This window comes from Cnephaeus nilssonii (assembly GCF_951640355.1).
Source record: "Cnephaeus nilssonii genome assembly, chromosome: 17".
In the NCBI taxonomy this organism is placed as follows: domain Eukaryota; kingdom Metazoa; phylum Chordata; class Mammalia; order Chiroptera; family Vespertilionidae; genus Cnephaeus; species Cnephaeus nilssonii.
The window spans coordinates 41833560-41852216 of NC_137088.1; the positions used below are offsets into that span (position 1 = coordinate 41833560).

Genomic DNA, 18657 nt, shown 5'->3' on the forward strand with positions numbered 1-18657 from the left:
AGGACCCAACTGGGCCTGAGGACCCCACAGGCCCCACCCCGAGGCGGAGTGCCGCACCTTCTGGCCTCAGACCTCCAGGAAGAGCTGCCACGGAGATGGCTCACGGTCGGTCTTATTTATAAGGAGCTCCCACTGTGATGCTCTATGTCTTGTTCTTGAAAAGAAGGCTGGGCCCATGGGAAGAACCCATAACAATGAACTTTGTTGAATTTTATGCATTTTTAGTCTCTCGCTGAAGCCAAGGCATGGGACAGTCGTGGGACAAATTGCAGGAGCATTTCAGATTCTCTCTCCCTCTCTCTCTGGAACTTTCTGTTAAAGGTTTATTCATGATTGGATGGTTGTTGTTTTTTTGTTTTCTGTTTTGGTTTGGTTTGTCTTTATTTTTGCATGGAGTTGTGAGAATTTGAATCAAAGTTTGTAGTTGCTTTCTTTCGACTTAACTAAGAAAGAAAAAGGTTATTCCACGAGAATACCGGTTGTGTGCTGTGGGTCTAGAATTCTGCTCATGTTGCCTTTCCTTTGAAACCTTTGCCTACATGTTGCTGGACGTGGCTCTCGAGACTCCCGCCCAGCAGGCTCTGTTTCCTGGGTGCTCACGAAAGGAGCGGGATCTTCTCTGTCGCTCTCAGACCTCTGGGCCCTTTGAGTCAGGTCCCCTTCATCCATCCTCGTCATTCACACCATGTCTGTTGCCCGAGCAGGGTCACCAGCTGCGTAGCTATGCAGACGGAGACGCTGACCCAACCTTCGCCCTCCGCCCCCTGGGCTGCCCATAGAACCTCCACCACGTGCTCAAGCATCCCCCTGCACGCCCCCCCCCCCCCATTTTGTGGAGGAAACCGAGGCATCCTTGCTAAGAGGAACCTTATGAGCAGAGGCCACAGGGGGAAGACTTTCCTGTTGACCCATCAGGTTGATAAAGGCAGTTGCTCCAGTTCAAAATGATGCATCAGGGGAAAGCAGTGCATGTGTTTGGGTGATTCTCCCATGTTCAGTCTCCATGACCTCTCCTGACCCCAGAGCAGAGTTAGTCATGCCTAACTACACGTTTCAGATTCCTTGTCCAGCCCCCTGAGCGGGGGGCGGGGCGGTGTGTGTCTATATTTCTGTATTTGCAGTTAATTGAATCCATCTGGGCTTGCCTCTCCCACTGGCCCTCCAGGGCAGCGCAGTGCTGTGCCCTCTGGGTGCCCGCACCCCCTTCCCCACCTGGTCTCCAGCACATGCTCGTGATGTTTATGGGGCTGAATCAAGTGGATGCAAACAAACAGCCAAGTGCCAGATGGTGGCTCGAGTGGGTCCCTGGGCCCCCCGACACCAGTGGGTGCATTTCCACATTTCCTCCGCTCTGCTCCGGACCCTGATGTGGCGGCGTGAAGCATGCCCAGAGGCACTGGCGGCGCTGGGACCACAGTCAGCTCTGCCCTGGTCACGGGGTGGGAGGAGACCTCCCTAGTGCTCTCGTCCGGCTTTGGTGGTGAGAGCTTCTACATATTGGCTTCACAAGCTCAGCACGTCTTAGATATCAGAGAAGGTCACTAACACTGAGTAGGGTTTTCAACTTCTCAAAAGACTTTGTGCCTGGTACCTCATATACCTTCTCCACCCACAACTCCTCCTCCCCTTCGATATATTTAAAATAATGTGTTCATGAAGTATTGGTCTGTTCACAGGTTTTCTAGAGTCCGCCTGCCGGGGCAGGCAAGGTGTCCTGAGATGTCTTGGTGGCCTCAGTGTAAACCTGGAAACCAGGAGAATAAGCTGGAACCAAGCGCAGGGCAGGGTCCTGTTTGATCCGTAGGCTGCTTTTCTCGGGAAACGTCTGGATGGACAGAATTTCTTCCTGAGGGGGCCCTGGGCTTGCTGGGCAGGATATGGCAGCAGAGGCTCCCCTGCGTGGAGGTGCTGGCTTCTCAGCACTCCTGCTGGTCCATTGCCCTCCTCCCAGGTCCCCAGAGGGCCTGCTGGTGGCGGATCTCACACTGGCCCCTCCGGGGCGTGCAGCGCCTCCAGTGCGCCCTCTGAAGCGTTTCCTTCCCCCCACAGCCAGCATGCCAACCAGCGAGACGGAATCTGTGAACACGGAGAACGTAAGTGGCGAAGGCGAGAACCAAGGCTGCTGGGGAACTCTCTGGTGAGTGTGGAGGCAGCTTACCCTCTTGGCTTCCGCCATCATCGTCTCAGGGAAGCAAATATGAGGAAGACACCCCAGATTTCCATGAAGCCTGGGGGCCATAGCCTCAGGGGCAGGAGGGGCGGGTGGGCTCACCCTGGGCCCCTTGGTCATCCTCCTACCCTGGGCCCCTCCCTGCCTCCTCCTGCACAGCGGCCCTCCTGCTGAGCACCTGCGGCAGGGTGTGCCAGGTAACCCACTGTTCCACTGTGTCCACTAGGTGCTGGTGGAAAAGAAGCGGTGCGGCCCAGGCCGGGCCCTCTGGGTGCCGGCGGTGGGGGTAAAGCCCGATCCTCCTCCTGGGCTGGTGCTCGCATCAGTGCTTGGAGAAGAGCTTGTATGGCAGAGTGGCTGATGAGAATATTTAAGTTTCCTTCGCTCCTGGGTTCTCCCAACCTTATGCATAGCAGCTGGCTGGCGAGACCCTGCCCTATGCTTATAGCACTTTTTCTTGGAAGCCCTGCACCACCCCCTCCTACCAGTGGAGGGCGCCATCCCATTAACCCCCATTGGCTTTTTACTAGAGGATTTGGACTGCAGCAGTGTGGGGACCAGCAGGGTGGAATGTGCAGAGTGCAGCCTGCTTTGGGAGGGGGACCCATGCAGCTTTGTTTTGTTTGCTTCCATCTGGTATCTTTTAGGTCTTATCTCTGCAAAGTGCAGGTGTTGTTTTTAAGAGAATTCGATCTCCTGGGCAGTGCTGCATAAAAAATGATGTGTTATGGGCAGGATACTTAACAGTTTACAAAGTGAATTTGCCTCCTTTCTCTTGCTCTGCCCTCCCTACCACATTGGAAATTAGACGGGAAATGGGTTTGTCCTTCCCATTTGACAGATGAGAACACGGAGGCTCAAAAAGGTGTGCCGCTTGCCCAGACTCACGCAGTTAGTGGATAGCAGAGCCAGGACTCCTGGTCCAGTGCTCCATTTGCTAGAGCAGCAGCACCTGCTGCTGTTGAGATGAGTGGCTGAGTTGCAGGCAGGAGAGACCCCCGGACTTCAGTGTGGGGAACACAGGTGGGGGAGAGAAGGACCCCTAGAGTCACTGTCTGTGCCATGACTGCTCAGGGCGTCTGGCTAAGAGTCTTCTCTCGCCAGGGCTTGGGCAGGTGCTCAGCCTGGCCTGCCTGGACCTGCAGCACCTCGCTATTGCTCCGCAAATACCCCAGCTAGCCCGCGGTGGGAACCGGGGGTGCTGAGCCAGGCTGCTGTGCATGGCTCTTCCGATAGCTCAGCTGACGTGGTGGGGGGAGCATATGCTTAAGCCTTCCTGATAGGAATGATGTTCTTTTTGTCTTTCTTTCAGTCAAGCCATCTCAAAATCCAAGCTCAGGTCAGTATCTTCTTTCCATTTTTTCTTAAGCATGTGTGTTGGTTGTTCCCTTTAACTTCTGAATTTTGCATGGAGTTGCTCTAGACTTGCATTTGCTCTTCGGGCTGCAGTATTCATATCGAGGAACAATCTGCCCAGTAAACATTGAGCACCGTCTTGGAGAGCAGTGTAGTTACCGTAGTAGGTGCTGAAGATGTTGCCCCAACACAAACCAACAAGATGAAACATTTCTTGGCACAAATCAACCCTTCATATCCCCCCAGCGTCATTTCTCCAAGAGAAATACTTCTGTCACTTTTCTGCTTACAAGTTTTTCAACCCTGGCCCGTTTTTCTCAGTGGTTAGAGCATCAGTCCATGAACTGAAGGGTTGTGGGTTCGATTCTGGTTAGGGGCATGTACCTTGGTTGCAGGCTCAATCCTCAGCCCCCGTCACGGCATGTGCAGGAAGCAACCGATCGATGTGTCTCTCTCACATAGATGTTTCTCTCTCTCTGTCTCTACCCCTCTCTTTACTTTCTCTAAAAATCATTGGAAAAAATATCCTTGGGTGAGGATTAACTCCCCACCCCCAAAAATAGTTTTTCATGGAAGGAGGTTCAGAAGGTTTTCTTAGGCGCTAGTCATGTTCTGTTTTTTGGGCTATGACATGCTCAGTTGGCAAAAACTCATTGAAGTGTACACCTATGATTTGTGTAGTCTTCCATATAAATGTTCTTTTTTAATTTAAAACATTTTACCACTATATATAAAAATTAACCACTACATATAAAACTTTACCACTATATATAAAAATTAACGAACATAGAACTAAATGTGAAGCCTAAAACTGTAAGCATTCTAGAAGAAAAAAACAGGAGAAAAATCTTTGTGACCCTGGGTTAGGCAAAGATTTTCTTGGACATATTTGATAAAAGGCTAATGCTCAGTTTATATAAAGAATAAAATATAAAGAATAGTGTCAATAATAAGGAAGCAACTCAATTGAAAAATGGTCAATAGATTTTAAGAGGCGTGTCACCAAAGAAGAGAGATGGATAGCGAGTAAGCACATGAAATGACCATTGGTCATTAGGAAAAGGTAAACTAAAATCACAATGAGACACCACTATCCTATCTAATAAAAGAGTAATATGCAGATTGACCATCACTCCAACACACAAGATTGCTGCCCCCATGTGGTCAAAGATCCTGCCCCCATGTGGACACAAGGTGGCCACCACAGATGGCCAGCAGGGGAGGGCAGTTGGGGGGGACCAGGCCGGCAGAGGAGGGAAGTTGGGGTTGACCGTGCATTCAGGGAAGGGCAGATGGGGGGGACCCAGGCCTGCAGTGGAGAGCAGTTGGGGGGCACCAGGCCTGCAGGGAGGGCAGTTAGGGGTGACCAGGCCTGCAGGGGATGGCAGTTAGGGTTGACCAGGCCTGCAGGGGAGGGCAATTAGGGGAAAACAGGCTAGCAGGGGAGCAGTTAGGCATCAATCAGGCTGGCAGGGGAGTGGTCAGGGGGTGATCAGGCTGGCAGGCAGAAGCGGTTATGGGCAATCAGGAAGGCAGGTAGGTGAGCAGTTGGGAGCCAACAGTCCTGGATTGTGAGAGGGGTGCCAGATTGGAGAGGGTGCAGGCTGGGCTGAGGGACACCCCCCCTCCCCCCCCTCCCCCCCCCCCCCCGTGCACGAATTTCGTGCACTGGGCCTCTAGTATATCTATTAAAAATATGACAATATTAAGGTCTGTCAAGGAGGCAATCAGAATTCTCATGCACTCCTACTTGTCAATGACAGATATTTTTAAAACAAGTTGGTAGTTTCTTATAAAGTTACACATATTTACCTTATGATCCAGTAATCCCACTTTGAAGGTATTTATATAAGAGAAGTGAAGCTATATGTCTGCATAAATCTTTTTATGTGTTTATAGCAGTGTTATTAATAATTACCCAAAACTGTAAATAACTCAAATGTTCATCAAATGCTGACTGGGTAGACAAATTATAGTTCATCCATATAATGGGAAAATGCTTAGCAATAAGAGAAAAAAACTGATAGAAACAACAACAGAAATGAATCTGAAAAGTGTTTTTTAAATATATTTTTATTGATTTCAGAGAGGAAGGGAGAGGGAGAGAGAGATAGAAACATCAGTGATGAGAGAGAATCATTGATCGGCTGCCTCCTGCATGACCCCCACTGGGGATCAAGCACGCAACCTGGGCACATGCCCTTGACCAGAATCAAACCCGGGACCCTTCAGTCCACAGGCTGACCCTCTATCCACTGAGCCAAACTGGTCAGGCCTGAAAAGTATTTTTGCTAAGTGAAAGAAACCAGTCCCTAAAAAGCTATATGCAGGGTGTGGTAAAAGTAGGTTTATAGTTGTTTGTATGGAAAATAATACAATCTATATATATAAAAGGCTAAGCGACAGTCTGACCGTCTGAACGGTAGCTATGACGCACAGTGACCATCGGGGCAGACGCTCAACGCAGGAGCTGCCGAGCTGCGGTGACTTGGCAGCTGCAGTTCTTGGATGATGCACCCCGGAACCAGAGAGGAGGGAGCACAATTCTAGGGTGCGTCACCCGAGAACCACCCTCTCATAACCTGGGACCCCTCGGGGGATGTCAGAGAGCCAGTTTCGGCCCAATCCCCGCAGGCCAGGCCCAGGGACCCCACCTGCTGGAGGGACCCTGCTCACTCCGCAGACGCCCTTTGAGCCCTGGTGCCGCCCCAGGTGCAGCCGGCTGGAGAGGGACCACAGGAGGTTGGCTCTAGGGTGTGTCCGGCCCATCTCACCCAGTCCCGCCCCACCAGCCACCTTCTAATTAATTTCCTTTCAATGTGCACGAATCCGTGCACCAGAGCACAAGTAATAATAAATAGTACAAGAAGAAACTGTGTTTTGAATACTCACAATTGTAAACCTACTTTTGCTCCTCCCTGTATTGCATAATTCTATTTATGGGACCTGTTGGATAAAGCAAAACAGTAAGAACAAAAAACAGCTCAGTAGCTGTCAGGGGCTGTGGTGAGGAGAGGGGATTGACCCCAGGGGCCATGAAGGAACTCCGAGTGATGGAAACAGTCTATGTCTTAATTGAGGTGGTGGTCACAAACAGTATACCTACGAAGAGTAAATTTTATCATCTAAATTATATCTCAATAAACCGGACTTTAAAAATAACATTAAAAGCCTTCCCATGACTCCCTGTTGCCAGAGGGCAGGCAAATTCCTTCACAATTTGGCCTGTGGCTCAGCATCTGACCTCATCTTTTGATCCTTCTTGCTCCCCGATGCTCTCAGTTTTCAAACAGACCACACACGCTGCTTCCTCTTACCTGAGTCCTTTGGTCCTGCAGTTTCCTCTGAGTGGAGTGCCCGTCCCTCTGCCCCCTGGCGCACTCCTACTCAGCCGTGGAGAGGGGAATCTCACTTTTCCAGCGAAGACTGTCCTGACTCTTACAAAGCATTTGCAGCCCTGGCCAGTTGCTCAGTGGGTAGAGCGTAGGCCCACATACAGAAGTGTCTCGGGTTTGATTCCCAGACTTGGTTGGGTGCGTGAAGGAGGCAGCCAATCGATGCCTCTCTCTCTCTCCCCCTCCTCCCTCGCTTCAACTCTCTGTAAAGTCAGTATAAAAAATACCTTGGGATAAAAAATTTTTTTAAAAGAGCATTTGCAGCTCTCTTCTCTTTGCTCCTGTACCTCGTACCTCAGGAATAGCTCTTGGTGTGGATTTATAGTCTGTAACTCTGCGTACTTTACAAGGACAGGAGCCTCGGAGCTGTGTCTTCCTCATCTCCATATGCCCAGTGCCTGGCCCAGAGCCTGGGCACTCAGCACCCAGTGAGGAGCGAGACGGGGAGTGCTGCAGGGTTTCGGGGATGTGGCGATCACGTCCCTGGATTTGGGAGACACCTATGACCTGTCCCTGCAACACAGGCCCACCGAGGCCGGGTCCTATTCAGACTAGTGCACACCTTGCTTGTGTGGACTGAATTGCGTACCACCGAGCATCTCGCCCCAGGGACAGTCCTTAGTGTCCCCTGCAGAATTTCTCTTAGCTGGTCCTCGTGTTTCCAGCTGCTCTTGCCATTGGAAACCACACAGCAAGAGCAATAACAAAATGCACCTTGTTTGTTCCAAGTCTTGCTGAAGAGTTAGCACAGATCTCTCTCTGCCTGGCCCCTGGGTTTCAGTGTTTTTAGCAGAGCACAGCTGAGTCAGCCGCCTGCAGCCTGGACACAGCCCGGAGAGTCCTCTGACTCAGCCCCCTGGGCACAGCCCACTCCACCAAGCCATCCGGAGGCAGGGAGTGTTTTCCATGGGGAGACAGCGTAACGGAGGAAATACCTCCCCTGATTACAAACCAGCACTGAAAGTCAGTAAAGGACATGCTACTTGTCTGTTGGGCTCGGCTCCTTTTATTTGTACGAAAACATGATTCAATATTGGCTCTTCTCCTGAAGGTATATTTTGAGCATCACTAGTTAGAAAGGGCACCTGATGACTCAGTCTGGAGACTCATGTCCTACTCAGCGTTGACGGCCCTGCCAGGCCCCAGAGAAACCTCCCAGGGTTAAGAGAGGATGGAAAGTTTCTCTAAAAGGAAAGCTGTGGTCTTGGAGCACTCCGTTGCCTGATCAATTTTGTATGATGATTGAGATGCTGCGAGAGACGTAACGATAAGCTAAATGGCTCTCTGCACCAACAGACCCCTCGCCATATGGTGGGGATGTGCACTGCATGCGTGTGCTGGCTCCGTGTTGCATTTGCACACAGATCTATGAATACCTAGATGTCCTGACTGGCTTGAGGACTGTGTAGGACGGCTTATGGAGTTACGGAAAGCCATAGGAAGGAAACTGATAGCATGATCAACTCAAGATATAGTATTTTTAAGAAGTTGTATTTGAAGATCAACCTAATTTGTATTGTGAGGTCTGTTCCTTTCTATGCCATTTGTTCTGTCTTTCCTTCCTGCACCCCCACCCCAATCTGGACCCCCAGCGTGGGAGACAGATGATTTCCCAGGGATGTGTACCGGACACGCAGGTGCCAGATCTGTCATTCAGGGAGTTAACATCTGCTTCTCTTGCAGCCGCCGCTGGCGTCGCTGGAACCGATTCAGTCGCAGAAGATGTAGAGCCGCCGTGAAGTCTGTCACGTTCTACTGGCTGGTTATTGTCCTGGTGTTTCTCAACACCTTAACCATTTCCTCCGAGCACTACAACCAGCCTGACTGGCTGACGCAGGTCCAAGGTACAAGCGGGAGCTCTTCTCTCTTTGTTCTCAATGAGGGAGTCCCGCGGCCGTCCCTGCACGTTAGTCCTACCTGCTCGGTGTGTGCCAGGTGCGGGAACGGTTCAGTGCGCACTGATGGGAAGAACGTAGAACCGTCCAAACACGGTGCACCTGGCGTGGAGGTGCAGGCGATGGGCGCCAGGCATGTCATCGTCCTCACCCTGTTACAGCCTAGGATGGAGGAATCTGCCAGTGGGGGAGCGAGTCCCTCCCTCCCCGCCGCGCCCCCGCGCCCCTGCCCTCACTAAAGGGAAGCTTTATTTTCCCTTCTGGCATTCTGGGCAAGTGGTGATGGTTCCCCCGCCCCGGACGGCCCAGCCGTGTGGTGTGGGAGTTCATCCCCAGAGACAGTCCATTCTAAGTGTGGCCGTTTTGAGCCATCGAGAAGGCCTGTCTTACATCAAGTTAAATCTGTTTCCATCCAACTCTCCAGCCGGCCGCGAGGTATTTTCTGCTGTTAGAAATGACCTTGATAGGCAACTGCTGCTTCTGTCGTGGTGCTGTAAGCAAGACCAAGAGCTTTTGTGACTGATAGGAGCAGGAAATACAGTATGCTGGACTGAAGGGACAATCGTAGGCTCCGAGGGCTGGGAAGCATCAGAGGTTGTGCAGAGAGCTGCCCCTCCCCATTGCTTAGTCCGTGAGACTGGGGCCCAGAGAGACCAAGGACCCTCTCCGGAGTCACACGTCTAGGTAGTGGCGGCAGCAGGACTGGAGCCTGGCGGACAAGCAGGCCATCGATGTTAGTGCCACGTCTCTGCAATGGAGGCAGTAGCAGAGACGGGGGCATTAACAGCAGGGACTGGGGGAGGCGGGGAGCAGAGGAGTCGGAGGCACCCCACAAGGAGATCCCAAGGACACCCGTCCCTTTGTCTTTCCAGATATCGCGAACAAAGTCCTCCTGGCTCTGTTCACCTGTGAGATGCTGGTGAAGATGTACAGCCTGGGTCTCCAGGCGTATTTCGTCTCCCTCTTCAATCGCTTTGATTGCTTCGTGGTGTGTGGGGGCATTACGGAGACCATCTTGGTGGAGCTGGAAATCATGTCTCCCCTGGGCATCTCTGTGTTCCGCTGTGTGCGCCTCTTACGGATTTTCAAAGTGACCAGGTGAGGACGGCGGCATCTCGCCGCGGGTGTTCCCTGCATGCCAGGTGGCGACGAGCCGCGTCCCGGCAGGTGACGTTCTGCGTTCCGAGCTCACACCCTCACCTTGGCCTGTAGGCACTGGACATCCCTGAGCAACTTGGTGGCGTCCTTGTTAAACTCCATGAAGTCCATCGCTTCGCTGTTGCTCCTGCTCTTCCTCTTCATCATCATCTTCTCCTTGCTCGGGATGCAGCTGTTTGGAGGCAAGTTTAATTTCGACGAGTCGCAGACCAAGCGGAGCACCTTTGACAATTTCCCTCAGGCGCTTCTCACGGTGTTCCAGGTGAGCCCCCCACCCCCACCCCTCCCTGCAAAGCCCGTTATGAGGTGCCTCCTTGTCTGTGGCCTCAGTAAGACAGAACGGTTCTGCTTTCATTAGTAGTCTCCACCCCAGTGATGGATGCTCCGATACATTTTGTTCCATTTAAGCAATCTCTTGTGCATCTCAATCCTGCTCTCTATGGGATGTGATTTAATGTTTTTGCAAGACCACAGGCCCTGGGGTGTCTGTGAGACCGGCTCTTTTCTGGTTCTGTGCTAATTTTTGATTGAGGGCAAGTTTTGCAATTCTGGCTATAACAGATTTATGCGAAGAAGTGACTTCCAGAGCCCTAGCGTTGTGGTGCAGTCAGAGGAATCGGGGTGACAGAAGAGTTGTGGCAGCCTTCTGCCCCTTTTCTGTCTCCCCTCATGTGATGTAATGAGGACACATGGCCTCTGAGGGTGTCTGTGTGGTTGGGGCCCCTGCAAGCAACGAGGCTGAGGAGCAGGGGGACAGTGTGAGGCAGCCGCAGCCTCACCAGCCCTCCTGGCTCGAAGCCGAGTTGCTCTAAACCCCTCTTCATCTTCCTATGTTGGGGGCTGAAGCCGTTCCTTGGACAGAGCCTGGTCGATAAATTTAACAGTGCCATCTGCCCTGGTGGCTTTTCACATGCATGTCTGGGAGCTCCGGGCCCTGCTGGAGAGGCCGTGGGGCCGGCGGGAGGGGCAGCTCTCCCAGTGCTCAGCTCTGTGACCCTGGAAAGTCACTGTCCTTTTCTGAAAAGAAGAGAGAGAGAGAGAGAGAGAGAGAGAGAGAGAGAGAGAGAGAATGATCTCTAAGATTCTTTCCCACTTGGCCACTGGAAGTGAATGGGATTTCTGTCACTACTACAGGCTGTGACAGAATTATACTTGAAAATCTTTTGAAATATACTTAATTTGGGGCCACTGATGAGTCATTGGTTTTTCTGATTTCTTTCAGAGAAACCTGTGTGGTGGTTGTTTTGTAATACATGCATATGGCACAAAATTCAAACATTGCAAAAGGATATAAAGTAACAATCAAGACCCCTCCCTCCCATCCACCCACCAAGCCCCCGTCTAGGAGACAACCACCGTTAAATAGCTTCTTGTGTATTCTTTGAGTTATGTTTGCTCAGATGTAAGGCAGTTAACCTGCCCACCTGCCTCCAGGTGAATTCACACAGATGGTAGCTCATTCTGCACCATTTTCCATCTTGGTTTTTATCACTTAAAGTGTCCTTAAGAACCTTCCTGATTGGCCCACAAAAGGTTGCCACGTCCTCTTCCCTGCTGCGTAAATTCTGGAGTATGGGCATGCCATAATTCATGGAGCAGTCCCCTGCTGAGGAATATTTTACTGTCTCCAGTCTTGCCTCAGTGGGTGACCTTGAACATACGCTCTGGGGCACATGTGTGAGAGCAGATCTGTAGGATACCCAGAGCCTGCTGGTTTCGAGGGTATGTGTGCATTTTCAGCTTGGATGCTCTTGCCCAAGTATTCTCCTTGAGGGTGTGTTCATTCACCCTCCAGGGATGGGGTGTGGGACTGCCCCTGATGGGTGAAAACGGTATTATCAGGAGTGAACTTGAATGTCTTTTCATGTGACTAAGGCCCACTTATAATTCCTTTTCTGTGAATTGCTTTATCAAATCCCATTTGCCCATTTTCCTGTTTGGTGGTGACCACGACGGTTTTAATTTTTAAAGTATCTGGTCCAGATAGATGATATAGGAGAGATATCTCTCTCTCTCTCTCTCTCTCTCTCTCTCTCTCTCTCTCTCTCACTGTCTCTTTTTCTTTTTGGAAGTTAGTGTATTTTCAAATTGCTGTCAGTGTTCATCTGCTTCTGTTTCATGATGGATTGAATTATCAAGTGTCATCAGTAGAGAAGATTATATTTGAAATTCAGGTAGTTATTAGTATCTACTCATGAGGTAGTTTGTAAATTTACATAAGATACTTAGAGAATTCCCTGCTTATAAAAATTCATAGCTATAGTTTTCCATTTCCACACTTGGTTAACGATGTGGAACACTAGGCAGCAGTTAAAAAGAATGAAATGAGCCCTGGCTGGTGGCTCAGTTGGTTGGAGCATCATCCCGTGCACCAGAAACGTTTTGGCTTTGATTCCTGGTCAGGGCACATACCTAGGTTTGTGGGTTCAGTCCCCAGTTGGGGCATACGGAAGGCAACCAATCAGTGTTTCTCTCTCACATCAATGTTTCTTTCTCTCTTTCCCTTCCTCTCTCTCTAAAATCAATGAAAACATATCCTTGGGTGAGGATTTAAAAAAAAAATTTTTTTTAAAGAATGAAATGAAGCTATTAACACAGAGTGTCTCCAAACTATACTGTTGAGGGGGGCGGGGGGAAGGCAAATTGCAGACAATTCATCTAGTATATGAGACTCTCATGCACACTCAGAGAAGACTCCAGCTGCCCATTTCCTCTGAGTGTGCATGTGAGTTTAAATCCACAAGTAAAGATCCCAGAGAGAGAGACACCCCAATAGCATGCTCTCTGGGCTGGGGTACATAAGTCTTATAGGTCATGTTATTTTCACTAGAACGATTAACGCATCTATTGGTATAATTAAAAATAATGTTTTGTAAACTCTGTGGGATAGCAGATGGATTTGTTCAGTGCAAACCGGACTGTGAAAGGCAGCGTAAACCAGATCTAGGCAGCCGCCACGGTGCTCTGGAGACACCTGGGAATTGTGGGTCCACCGGCTGATCCAAGTTTTGGCTTCTTAGATTCTGACAGGTGAAGACTGGAACGCTGTGATGTATGACGGCATCATGGCGTACGGGGGCCCGTCATCTTCGGGGATGATCGTCTGCATCTACTTCATCATCCTCTTCATTTGTGGGAACTGTATCCTTGAGCTGACCAGGGTGTTGCTGTTGCCCCCTCTTGTTTGGTGTCTCCCTCTGACTCTCCCCATGGTGGCGTGGTGGCCACTGTGATGGGGAGGTGAATGCCCTTACCCTGTTCTGTCTGCCCTCCTTCACCGTTGCTGGGTCAGCAGAGGATGGGCAGGGTCCCAGTGCGGCCTTGCAGGATGAGAGCAGGCTCGGGGGAAGGAGCCCGGGACAGTGCCTGCGCTGCAGCAGTGGTCGCCCCTCGAGGTGTCGCATTTCTCGTGCAGGTCCCATGGGATAGCTCAGGGCAAAGCCAGGTGGCTCTCCGTGCCATCGTCCTTGGGAGGCCGGGCACAGTTATATCTTCTTAAGACCCCTCATAACTGATGGGGACCCACCTTCAGTGGCTGAACTAAGCCCCCCTGAACCTGACTTCACTTTGCTGACCTGTACATCTTTGAAAGTCACATAGCCATTGGCTCGTTGCTGTATCATGCTGTGTAACTTCTCCATCTTGTTTATTCCTTCTCCCTGCCAAGAGGTACTCTCTAGCCCTAGGCTTCTGGAAACTCAGGTCTCTCTTTACCTCGATTGGAACCTTCACGACCCCATCACCTTGGCTTGTGTCTGCTTTATCTCTCCGTCCTCCCTGCCTAGCACAAGACCCGGCTTGCAGAGCCCCTCAATGAATGCTCGGTGGAAGAGCTGTTGTGCCAACATATGAATGCCACCTCAGACTCCCAGAGGCTCTGTGTGAAAAATAGCCTAGCATCTCGAAGGTGGTTCGAAGTCTTAATATAATTCACTCACGTCCCTGCCCTCTTGAATGACTCGACTCGATTAGTCGAGCATGAAATCCCCTGGCAGCTGTCTCATCATCGGTCCCTGTTAGGTTATGTTTGCATGTTCGGCGCCCGCCTGAGACCTCAGCCTGCACAGGGCGCGTGAGCAGTGTGTGCTGCTCCCATCTCAGGTCCCGGCTCCCGCCTGCAGCGGGTCCCGTCTGTGCTCAGGCTGAGACGCTTAGTCGGGGACGGGAGCCACCTTCACTTCCTGCCCACTCATCTCCTGCTTCTCAAAAACATACGTGCCGGCTAGCAAATAAGAAACAGGCATCTTCTGATTTGGAAGCCTTGTTCTGATTTTTTTTTTAATCGTTTATGGAAACCACACATACATTATAGTAAAAGCCAAAAACCTTTAACTTGTTCAAATACCTAACTTTTTACTATTTGAAAAAAAAAATAGAATTCAACCACAGTAGTCAAAGATTTAGCCACAGTGGGCCTATTCAAAAGGACAGTCCAGCACATCCGGCAGTGAGTCGGGCGTGCGGTGGTCAGTGGATGTGCAGTGAATGAATGAATGAGGTGTCTGCACACTCTAGAGGCCGTTTCCAACGAGAAAGGCTCAGACTGCCTTGTGCAATGGGATCATCATTTGCATAATGTGTTGTCTTTAAAGGGATCTGTTTTGGAAAACATGCCCAAAATGTATATGCGTTATGGGCGTGTGTATTCTAAATGAAACAAAACAAAATGCATAAAGCAAAATTGCAAAGTGAAAAAGACCCTCTATGTTTATGTTATAGATTGTCTTATGCAATGTGTCTCATAGCTGTAGATACCTAGGTGTGTAGAGGCACACACGTGCATGTGCAAGCACACGTATGCACACGCAGGAAAGGAAATGTTGACGTTTGTAGGTTTTCACGCAGTTTAGTGAATCTTAATTTTGCTTCTATCCAGACTATCTTCTCCAGTTTTCTAGTTTATAAAAGAAAACAACAGCAAAAACACACAGCTCTGGTCCTCTGGCTTTACAAGTGAACGTGGCACTAGGGGACAGTCCCCTGTTACCAGCCTCCTGCAGTGCACAGGGGGTGCGACGTTTCTGTTGTTGACCATGCATCAGAAAGGTGTTATACCCTTAAATGTTCAAATTAGATATTCTACTGAATGTCTTCTTGGCCATCGCTGTAGACAATTTGGCTGATGCTGAAAGTTTGAATACTGCTCAGAAAGAGGAAGCTGAAGAAAAGGAAAGGAAAAAGATTGCCAGGTAACGCTGTTTTCGCTTAAGGTGCTGCCGGGGAGCCAGCTGCAGGTGAGGCCTGGCCAAGCCACACAGACTCCACAGCAGCTCCACGTTGCTGGTTGGTGGTGATCGTGGATGGCCACGTGGGGCCGGCCCAAAAGGCTGGAATCTGGGGCAGAGCCCCGCTCTTGGCTTGCATTCCCTCAGAGCTGGGAGTGGGAGTCACACGTCCCTGTGCCTAACGAATCAGTGCGGTTAATTTTGGCACCATAAAGTAAATGATGCATTCAATGCTGATTCGCTTTTGGATGAGAATTCTAATAAGACGACCCGTGAAATGAATCCAGTGCCCTGAATGAACAGGAAGCTCCGAGTGTGGGTTGTGCTGTGTTCTGGCGGGTAGGGGTGTTTCCAGTGAAATGCAGCCCTTCACTGGGCCACTGCTGATGCAGAGCCCTGATGAGCGTTTATTGGCAGCAACATAGTGACTTGGTTTCTTGGGTTCTGTCCTCTCCTCTGTAGAAAAGAAAGCTTGGAAAATAAAAAGAACCACAAACCGGAAGTCAATCAGATAGCCAACAGTGACAACAAGGTACATGATCTGAAACGCTTCCCCCCTTTCTGTTTCAAAATGATTCACCATAATTGTGCACTTTCCACCGTGAGAGTGTGCTGTGTGGTATTTGGGTGAGTATGGCACACTCTTGTACACGCTGGCTTCCGGGGATTCTGAGTGAATTCAGGCACTTCACTGGTTATTAGTCAGTATTTTAACCAGAGAACCAGTGTGTTAAATATTTGACTGGTCTGACCACTTACTTTTCTTTATTGGGCTTGTGCGGTCAGACCTGACCTGTTGGAGTCTTCTCAGTGGGGATTGACATCCAGGGCTGGGAATGGATACCTGCCCGAGGAGACTGCAGGGAGAGGGCCTGTGTGCTCTGGCCTGTTCTGTGAACGCCCCCGGAGGACAGCTCTGGGCTTTTCATTCACTTGGTTGTCTGTTCATTGAATCAGTAAATACTTTTTGTACAGTTACCATGTGCCAGAGACTGAGGATTGAGACTGAACGAGACCAACAAGCTGCCTAGCTGCATGGCGCTCACTGGCAGTATGTGAGGCTGCTGGGCGCTGTGACCACAGCTGGGAGGGGTGTTGCCTCATCTGCCCTCAGACCTCAGTCTCCAGCAGGGTCACTGCCTGGGCATCTGCTGCCCTTGCACACTCAACCGTCACCCTCTGAAGGGACTCCTCTGCCCCGTGCTGAGTGGCAGGGTTGAGTCCTCACTGTGGCCCTCAGAGCATTTAAATCAGAATCTCCCCTCCTCCCAAGATCTCTCTGTCATCCTAGGTCACAATTGATCAGTACCAAGAAGAGGATGAGGACAAGGACCCCTACCCACCCTGCGATGTGCCAGGTATGGTGGCGGGCTTTGCCACCGCTCTGTGATCTGCGGCTGCTAGCCCAGCTGGGTGCACACTGGGCTGCTGAGGTCGCTGAGGCCATGAGTCCAGTCCCCTGCTTTTTCTCTGGGTCACAGGCAGCTTACATAACCCACATTCCAGGTGGTGGGAGAGAAAGTATAGGTGGATCAGGATAACCCCAACCTTTGCTGGGAGATCTCTTTAGGGACAACCAATTATTACGACTCGCCTGACACTTTCACATTTGACCGGTGCCTTTATTGGCTGATGTAGGAGGGACTGTGGCAGTAGAGGAGCTTGGAGGACGGACTGATCATGTGTGACTTGAAGTCCCACACAGTGTTTTGGGCTGAAGCTGAGCAAGGAGGTCACTGGGGACACAGCTGGGTGCTGGGGGATGGCCATGAGAATCACATTGTTGCCACCACTTACCTGCGCTCAGATCTTCAACTGCTGGGCACCTCATCCCCACAACTACACACACTCCCATGCAGGCAAGCTGCTCAGTCCCTGCCTCACCCCTGACACACACATAGCCCATATTCTAAAGGGTTTTGATTCTTGTAAGCTGATCGATGTTGTTAAAGTTTAAGCTAAATTTCCATGTGACATTGAGAATGATTAAAACCCGAATTCAGCCTTTGTTTCATGCCTATAAAAAAGTGTCTCATTTAAAGTAGGGGAAGAGGAAGAGGAGGAGGAGGAGGAGGATGAACCTGAGGTCCCGGCTGGCCCCCGTCCTCGCAGAATCTCGGAGTTGAACATGAAAGAGAAAATCGTCCCCATTCCTGAAGGGAGCGCTTTCTTCATTCTTAGCAAGACCAACCCGTAAGTACCCCCTCTCCAGTCACATCCCTGTGACCTTCCAGGTTGCATGATGGGGAGGGTGGCTGGGGACAGGGCGGCTCCTTTCTGCACCTGAACATGGGAGCCCACCCCCCAGGCTCCAACCCCTCCCCAGCCCCAGTCTTTGTCCTCTGCTCATCTCTTCCTAGCCTTGCTTTCCTGGATGTAGGGGGTGCAGGGGTGTGGCCAGGGCTGGGAGGAGCCTAGTACAGATTCTCCTCCCCTTCACCCCTGCTCTGGGCTCGGTAGTGGTGAAATAGCTGCTCCTCCTTCGGAGCCCAGGGCTCTGGCCCCTGGGTGGTCACCTGTCACGTGATCTCCATCCAAAGGACCCTTTCTTCACAACTGGGTCTTCTGTTAGGGTGCTTCAGGGGATGGGAATTTTGTCATCAATTTCTGCCCAGCATCTTCATCCTGAGATCTAGTCTAGCTGATCACTTTTCCCTGTTGAGTTTTCTGGCAATAAATAATATTGCTCAGTGATATTTTATAGGTTGAGCTAGTCGATTCAGCGCTGTGGTATCCTGCTTAAAGTGGCATTGCTCATGTTAACATGACAAGGTGCTCACCAGGAGCGTGGCCCTTGCTCACAGGTACGGGAAGAGGAAGATGCTTCTGTACTAGCTGGGTTCTAGGTTTCCAGTCATCTGGGACCGAGGGAAATGCCAGAGGGAATAGATGACTCCTGGAGGAAAGGTTCTAGAATCGCAGGAGCAGTTCCCGGCTGTCGGAGAAGAACTCTGATTCTCAGGCCCCGGGAGACACAGGCGGGAAGCAAGGCCAGCTGTGGTCCTGAGAGACTGGAAGGTTTGATGATAGCTTTTCCCATCATCACTGCTGAGAGTTTGGGCATCCCTGACGTCACTGACACCCATGGCCCACTGTCTACATATACTGAAGGACGGATTGATTCCCTGCTCTCAGCCCTGGGCGGCCTTCCCCAGACTCGGCTGCTATCGGCTTGCACGCCGTCCAGGGCACATTTAAGCCTTAACCAGCCCCAAAGGGAGGATCTGAAGCAAGGAGTCACTTTTCCTATAGAGTTGACTCCAGTTTTGAAAGTGAAAAAATCTTTCCAAAGGAAAACCTATATGTGTTCTATAGGCCAAAAAAAAAAAAAAAAAAGAAATCTTTAAATTCTAAAGTCAAGTATTGGGGTGAAGGGTAGTCAGGCACTGACTAGCTCCCGGATGTCAGGGGCAGCAGGAAGCTCTGATGGCCATGGAGCCATCATGGAGGTGGGGGCA

General features: G+C 50.7%; 1 protein-coding gene across 7 annotated transcripts in view; it reads left to right on the forward strand.

Moving 5' to 3' along the window:
- Positions 1-18657, forward strand: part of CACNA1D (calcium voltage-gated channel subunit alpha1 D) — a 298642-nt gene that overhangs the window by 202250 nt on the left and 77735 nt on the right. For 5 of the 7 annotated variants that reach the window (XM_079794704.1, XM_079794707.1, XM_079794702.1 and 2 more), the window contains 11 exons: positions 2050-2137; positions 2397-2456; positions 3483-3509; positions 8605-8765; positions 9689-9914; positions 10029-10236; positions 12995-13115; positions 15049-15163; positions 15662-15731; positions 16491-16557; positions 17242-17392. In XM_079794704.1, the coding sequence (XP_079650830.1) occupies positions 2050-2137; positions 2397-2456; positions 3483-3509; positions 8605-8765; positions 9689-9914; positions 10029-10236; positions 12995-13115; positions 15049-15163; positions 15662-15731; positions 16491-16557; positions 17242-17392 (1294 nt within the window). The remainder of the gene's footprint in view (positions 1-2049; positions 2138-2396; positions 2457-3482; positions 3510-8604; positions 8766-9688; positions 9915-10028; positions 10237-12994; positions 13116-15048; positions 15164-15661; positions 15732-16490; positions 16558-17241; positions 17393-18657) is intronic. The other 2 variants (XM_079794705.1, XM_079794706.1) reach the window with 1 other exon arrangement.